We start from the raw sequence: 8087 nt of genomic DNA, 5'->3' as shown, positions 1-8087 counted from the left end.
ATGAAGGAGACGCTGAGATCAGATCGACAGGTGATGGATAGGTAGATCTGCGGTGAAATATGAATGCGATGTGAAATCGTTTATGCGCTGATTGATCTTCAGCATCGCCTCCATTTTGAATCCGATTTAATGTCATGATTTTGTTTGTGATGATGGATTTATTTCCCGTGTCCTGATTTATTCCTCCCAGCCACTGGTTTGCGGTTATGGTGGTTTATATAAACTGGATTGTCGATCACTGAAGCCGGATTATTGTGTGTCTCGCTGTCATCAAAGAAAGGTTCGGAGATGGAGGATTCGGATCAGTGTGCCCCTCATGAGAGAGGGGTGTTCATGTGCCCTGAACCCCGATGATGAAGATGATGATGCTGGAGACACAGGTATCTCTCACACACACTCTATCTCACTCTCTCACTCACTCACTCACACACACACACACACACACACTCTCTCTCTCTCTCTCCCCCACACACACACACACACACACACTCTCTCTCTCTCTCTCCCCCACACACACACACACACACACACTCTCTCTCTCTCTCTCCCCCACACACACACACACACACACACTCTCTCTCTCTCTCTCCCCCACACACACACACACACACACACTCTCTCTCTCTCTCTCCCCCACACACACACACACACACACACTCTCTCTCTCTCTCTCCCCCACACACACACACACACACACACTCTCTCTCTCTCTCTCCCCCACACACACACACACACACACACTCTCTCTCTCTCTCTCCCCCACACACACACACACACACACACTCTCTCTCTCTCACTCACACACACACACTCACACTCTCTCTCACGCACTCACTCACGCACTCACACTCTCACACACGCACACTCTCACACACACACACTCACTCACTCCCACACACACACACACACACACACACACACACACACACACACACACTCACAAACACTCACACACACACACACACACACACACTCTCTCACACTCACTCACTTACTCACTCACTCACTCTCTCTCACACACACACACACACTCACTCTCTCTCACACACACTCACACACACACACACACAGCTCTAAGGCGGATACAGGAATACTATGATGGTACAGGTCCAAAAACATGGTATTACCGCAGTACTTTTTTGGGTCGGTTCATGTCTGACCGTCTCGTGTGTGTATGCGATCACTGTCTGATTCAGAATAGATCAGTCAGTAGCCCCTTTCACACGTGAAGTCACGTGTGAACAGAACCTTTTCAATAATACCGGTTAATTCGTTATAATGTTACCAGTTAATTACCAGTAAGAGGCTGTGTGTGAACTGGGGCTGCAACAAACCATTATTTTGATAATCGATTAATCCAACGATTGTTACAACGATGAATCGACTCATAAATCAGTAGGCTTTGTTCTATTATCAGCTTTTATAATTAGTTAAAATACTAAGCTACACGTATTCTAACTAATAAATAAAACAAAGTAGTCACTTCAGCTTTGAAGTGAATATCAAACTATTGTACAATTAATACAAATATTTTTTACAATACAAATCAATATATTTAGCACACAAAATTAGATGACAGAGACTTTCTCATTCAGCCTAATTAACTGCCTTTAATTTCTGCCTAATGTTTCCTTCTGTAAGTCACATATGGACATTTTATTTTCGATACATTATTTTATTCTCAACATTAGCTCTTGTGCTAGTGATCAAAACAGTCCTGAGCTAGATCAAGCTTTAATCTGTGCAAACCAAACTATCACTTTTTTTATTTGTATTCATTTATTTATTTTTGCATTCACTAATAAAAAGATTCTATCATTAGCTCGCTCCGCTCTGGACAGCGTATCCACATCGCTGTGATCAGATGCTTTCTTAACTGCTGTTCTCTCATTTCTGTTGTGTTTATTTCATTATTGAGAGGAAAGCTGCAGCATATATTTACATATTCATTTAAAAACTGCTTTCATCAGTCGGGTTCGGCTGCGGAGTCGGTCGTCTTCTCTTGAATTTCATCATCTGGGAGAGCTCGATTACCGTCTTGTGCTACAGCGCCACACTGGTCAAACCGCGGTACTGCAGGCTCTTACATTAGCTCATATGAGATCAAACGACTATTCGACCACCAAAATATTTGTCGACAATTTTTTATTGTCGATAATGTCGACCAGTGATTTCAGCCCTAGTGTGAGTGCAGAATGAAGATGAATGGTATGAGTGCGTACGAGCTGACGTAAGACTGATTTACACCGCGCTGTGTAGTTGGGTTTGAAGTCGTCTAATGCAGTGTCTCTGGGCCAAAAACAGCTGCATGAATGTGAACGTTTGACACCAAATGAAAACATCAACTAAAAACACTCCTCCATTACTAACACATCACCGGCACGCGCAGCCGCTTGGAGCTCATTTCTGGTTAATGATGCCACAGAATTTACCGGTATTTTGAAACGAATGTGCAAAAGTTGTTCCGGTAGTTTTACAGCATTTTACTGGCATTACTGTGTGAAAGGGGCTAATGAATCTCTGTCAGTGCGCACCGCTTTGTTGATTCGACTTCTTTTGAGTCATTTGATTCATTTATTCGTCTCGGTATACACGGCCAGAATGGTTCGACTTTTGAATTATTTCACTGATTCGATTTAATTATTATCATTATGTATTAATGATGTTTGTAAGACATGCAGACAAAGACAGAAACAGGAAAGTACTCATAATGTTGCTCCTGATGCTTCTTATGTGATATTAAACAGATAGTTCACCTAAAAATGAATATTCTGTCATCATTTACTCTTCCGCATGTTGTTCCAACCCTGTTCTTGCTTCTGTTGAACACAAAAGAAGATGTTTTGAAGAGTTTGTAACAGAACAGTCGACGGTAGCCATTGACTTACGTGATATTCTTTTCTGTGCTATGAAAGTCAATGGCTGTTTGGTTACCAACATTCTTCTTTTGTGTTCATCAGAAGAATAAAGCTCGTGGCTCAGTAAATGAGTTTTTCATTTATTACAGGTGGAGTTCAGTGTGTCTGATTCAGTTGGGATTGTTTTCATTAGTTTTGGGAATCTGGACGTATTCAGACTCGATCATGGGCCTCATTCATGAAACCTTCATACATGTATGAGCTTAAACAAACGCTTCGTTAACCGCAGATCTGATTAAAACGTCTGCATGAATTCCAATCAGTGTTACAGTTATTATTATTATTATTATAATCTACAATGTATTAAAAAGGAAATCACAATAGGCACCTTCAGTCATTTTTGCTTATCAATAAAATATTTCTCATTTAACTAATTGGTTCACTAATTAATTTGATGTATTATTGTGGTAAGTGCAGTTTTGTTAGTTTGGCTAAGAGAACACAAAACATTTAGCTGTTTTACGCACCATTACGTGTGTTTGGAAGAGCTGCAAGTGTTTTCTGAAAGTACAAGCACATTTAAGAAACCATTATTTCTGCTTGTGTTTCATGAACGAGACTCCATGTTTGCGTCACCAGCTGGTGTGTGTGTGTGTGTGAACATTGATTATCTGAGAAAGCCCCTCTGTGTGGAAGAAGAACCTACACGGTTGTTGTTTTCTCCTCCTCGTGATCCAGAGAAGCGTTGATGTGCTCCTGCTGTCTGGTTTGGGGTTCAGAATCACTGTATTTGTGTCAGGCAGAGTGAAATCTGACACAGGAAGTGTGTGACCCCTCAGGGACCGTGTGTGTGTGTGTGTGTGTGTGTGTGTGACCACAGCTGTGCATTACATGTGTGTGTGTGTGTGTGTGAGAGAGAGAGAGTGTGTGTGTGTGTGTGTGTGTGTGTGACCACAGCTGTGCATTACATGTGAGTGTGTGTGTGCGTGAGAGAGAGAGAGTGTGTGTGTGTGTGTGTGTGTGTGTGTGTGAGAGAGAGAGAGAGTGTGTGTGTGTGTGAGAGTGTGTATATTCAATCTCACCCAGAATGAAACCTCCCTATGTTTCATCTGTAAGATCCTTTAATGTTAGTTTCATTCTAGAGCTGAAGCTGTGTCCTGTAGCAGAGAGGACTCTCACCAGTGTGGGGCAAGTTACTTCCAAAATGTAATGCATTATATATGACTAGTTCCTGTCTTTTGAAAGTAATTAGTTACATTACAATATTACTGTCTCTGAATTGTAATGCGTTACACTACTTTTGAGTTACTTTCACCAAAATATCCACAGAAGTATTATAAAATGCCAAAATGTAGTTTATTGCTGCTCATTCTACATCCAGTGGAGAAATATAATAGAATGAAAAATATAAGTTGCTAAACAAGCCAAAATGAATTAGGTTAATTCAATACGAAACTGAAAGCAAACGGCGTTCTCGCGCAGCCCAGCTCTCTCATTCGGCATTAATCCATTAAATGTGTCCATATTTGTGATTTATTTGAATGCTAAACTGTGATTTATTATGTAAACCAAGCTTACTTAACGCACTTAAAAAACATCCTCGTCACACGAGCAAACGTGTGTTTGGCCCGAGCGGCACGGATTGTACGCAGTACGCACTATTTAAATTAACCAGTGTATCTATATGTTTGGTTGACTGTATTTTATTCTGATAATGAACGGCTGCAACGTTTGCAATGCTGTGTGTGTGTGTGTGTGTGTGAGGCGCCGGCGCTTGATAACAGCAGAAACAGACAAAAACATTCTCCATTTCTCCATGTTGAGAGTTTGGTGTCGCACATATTGCTAAGCATTCTTATCCTCTTCTCCGATGAACTGAAAATAACAGCAGTGTGTCCATCTCACAGTCATCTCAAACATCTCGTTCCAGCAACAGAAGATAGATGAACTATTTTACCGCAGAGTTTTTTCTCTGGTGCTGTTTTGTGGTGTTGGTAAATTCACCACTTCATTTAGAGTTCAAATATGTTGTTGCAACTTGCGTTACTGAGATTGTAACGAGTAATAATATTACCCAAATTTGATTAGTAATGCGTTATATTACTGCGTTAAAGCAAAAAGTAATATACTACTGTAATAGTATGTTTCTGTGTTTCTGGGTTCTCCAGTTTCGGGCCCCATCAGGCTCCTTCACCACAATCCACTGATGGTCTGCAGCCAGAACAGCTGCCTCTATCTGCAGTTCTCCGTAGAGTCTCATACAGATAAACGTCTTCAGTACTGGTTAACTGACCCGTTAAACACACACACACACACACACACACTGAGAATCCGCAGGTTTAGTCTGGATTGACCCGGTCTGGCCTCTCATGAACTAAAGCGTCTCATCAGAGCGACACGTGGATGATATATGATTGTGTGCGTCTTTAGAGCAGCAGGTGGCGCTGTCACACAGAGATCCTCTTATTTCTACAGGTCTTCATGATCAAAGCATCTTGACCGGGTTAAAGCATGCTCTCGTGCTCCTCTGGTGGATCTGGAATAATCTAGATCCTCAGTCCTTCACAGTAATGGTTAACCCTTCTAACCCTAAAGGAGTCACATTAGTGAAACGTGGGGAAGAAAGGTTTATTATCAGTAGTATAGTGACGTGTGAAGCCCCTCTGACACAGAAATCACTTTCAAAACAAGCATCTTTCCTTTAAATTCACACGAACGTCTGAACCTGATGCCAAATCTGCACTGTGTATTAAGTCTTTTAATATGACCGTCTTAGTGCTTTTTGTACACTTAGGACAAACCCAAACCCATGTCTTGTCCTCTAGGATGGTGTTTCTAAACGAGCGTGACGTCACGTGAAAACTGCGAATAGAAATGCCTGCATTTTTCCTGCTGAACACTGATAAACGTAAGACCGTTCTGGGAGGCAATTCTACAGAAATACTTTGAGCGTTTCAGATGCTGTGTGACGAGAGCCGTCTGCTGGTTAGTCGGGTTGTAACGCAAAGTCACAACTTTTTTTGATTAGCATGGAGGAATTTATTCACAAAATGCATTTCCATCTGCATGGAACCCTTTTTCGCACAAGTCAAAAACCACTTCAAGTGAGCGTAAAAACTTTCTCCTCCGTTTGCTCTTTTAATTCACACCAGATGTGCGACGGAAGTTTCATGAAATTCACAAGCTCGTTTTGAGAGAGTTTGTACAATAATAACTATTTTAGAGTTTGCGAAGGTCTTCACTTCACATGTAAAGTCAAACTGTTTTCTGTAGCTGCTGTCTGTTTTCTGAGATGAGTCTCTGCAGATGGTTGTTCCTCCAGCTCTGCTCGGTTTCTGTTAAAAACATTATTATTATTAATCCTAATGAGGTGACCGCTCTTATTAGCGCTGAGGAAATCAACAGGAACAGTGGCGTCTGTCTGGATGATAATCACTGAATAATGACGCTTTAGTTGTGTGTTTGTTTATCTTCTGACCGCTAGCTCCGCCCACTCTCGCTCTCACTCTCTCTCTCTCTCTCTCTCACACACACACACACACACACACACACACACACACACACACACTCTCTCTCTCTCTCTCTCTCACACACACACACTCCTCCGGTCGCGCTGTGCGGCTGTGGCTCGGGCGGGTTTCTCGGTACCGATGGTGTTTGCGGCGGGGTGTGAGCTCGGCTTCGGTTCCGTCATGTTTGATGCCAGTGTTTGGCGGATCCGGAGCATCCGGGACTCTGTGAGACTCGAGATCAGCGACGAACCGAGTCCTGCGGTGCTGAACCGACTCACTCATCTGGACCCGGACGCTCCTCACCTGGAGGTAGAAGAATAGAGTTATTAGTCTTCTCTTATATAGAGACACTATCTTATCATCAGTGACAATAATAATAGAGTGTATATAATTTTTTTTTTTTACAAAAAACATTTATGAATTTTGCCATGTAATACACACTTTGCTGTAAAAAGTCGTTGCAATCATATCATAACTCCTCTTTATTGTATTAATTACGTCATCTTTATGTCATGGTACAGTAGAGATATTTGAAATACATCATGACTTTTAAAGGTGTAACCATGATCATGTAAGTATAAGAGTGGTTACGATATTTATAAACAAATCATGCATAGCACATGTATTTAAATGTGTGTTATTCAGCATTATTAAGAGCTTCGCAGTGATTATATACACAGGTATAGGGTGTTACTGTAATAAATATAATGAAGAGTTGATATTGATATGATTTGATCTGATTTTACAGGAGAAGACAAATACTTTCTTAACGTTCTTCACTTTTTGCCTAGTTTCTGATGTCTGTATGTCAGTATTTCCCTGCATGCATTGCAGTGGAGTCGTGCTGCTCTCTGGGTGTGTGTGATGATAACATGATTATGATGCTCAGAGTCTGTCTCAGTTGGTTTTGTGCGGATCGATACCAAACATCTGAAATCCGTCTCAAACCATCAAAACAGTGGCGCTGCAGATGCATTACTCTGTGCAAAGCACTCTGGGTAAGGTTTGAGTTTTATTTGTCTTGTTGCAGCATTGTGAAGAAACCCCAATCCAGTTTGTTCCCTGAAGAAGTGATCCGATTTAAAGAGGTCAGAGGTCCTGAGACTGATCACTTGACTAGTGCTGTGAACTGGTTAGTGTGCAGTGCTGCTGTGGTTTGCAGAGATGAACACACACAGAGACTGTTTTCTGTGAGTCTTTGTGTTTCAGTTATTGATCTGTGAATCACAGAAGCTTCCTGAAACACGACTCTCTCTCTCGCTCTCAAATTCAAATTAAATTCAAAAATTGCTTTATTGGCATGACTGTAAATGATACAATATTGCCAAAGCTTAGTATACATGTACAAAAAGATACAAAATAATAATATAATAACAATAATAAGTAAATGAACATCACAGTAATATAATGGAATAGTATAACATCTTAGAAGTATTAAACTGTAACCAATTATAACGTGTGTGAACATTTGATACCACAGTCTTTAACTTACATAGAAACACACATACATGCTTCGGATCACTGTGGTGGACAGTATAACACACTGAGTTCAGACATAACACACATTCACCTGCTCTCTCTCTCACTCACACATACACACACACGCACACGCACACTCTCTCTCACACAGACACACACACACACGCACACTCTCACACACGCACACTCTCTCACACAGACACACACGCACACTCTCTCTCACACAGACACACACACA

General features: G+C 41.3%; 1 protein-coding gene across 1 annotated transcript in view; it reads left to right on the top strand.

The window, feature by feature from the left end:
* The first annotated feature begins 6419 nt into the window (after positions 1 to 6419).
* The window catches only part of LOC107574105 (ral guanine nucleotide dissociation stimulator-like), a 19284-nt gene continuing 17616 nt past the window's right edge, over positions 6420 to 8087 (top strand). Inside the window, 1 exon segment of the mRNA XM_016260576.1 lies at positions 6420 to 6679. Within this exon segment, the coding sequence (XP_016116062.1) occupies positions 6509 to 6679 (171 nt within the window). The 5' untranslated portion in view covers positions 6420 to 6508.

This window comes from Sinocyclocheilus grahami, unplaced genomic scaffold (assembly GCF_001515645.1).
Source record: "Sinocyclocheilus grahami isolate Dianchi unplaced genomic scaffold, SAMN03320097.WGS_v1.1 scaffold2116.1, whole genome shotgun sequence".
Classification (NCBI taxonomy): domain Eukaryota; kingdom Metazoa; phylum Chordata; class Actinopteri; order Cypriniformes; family Cyprinidae; genus Sinocyclocheilus; species Sinocyclocheilus grahami.
This window is presented reverse-complemented; position numbering and strand designations above follow the sequence as displayed.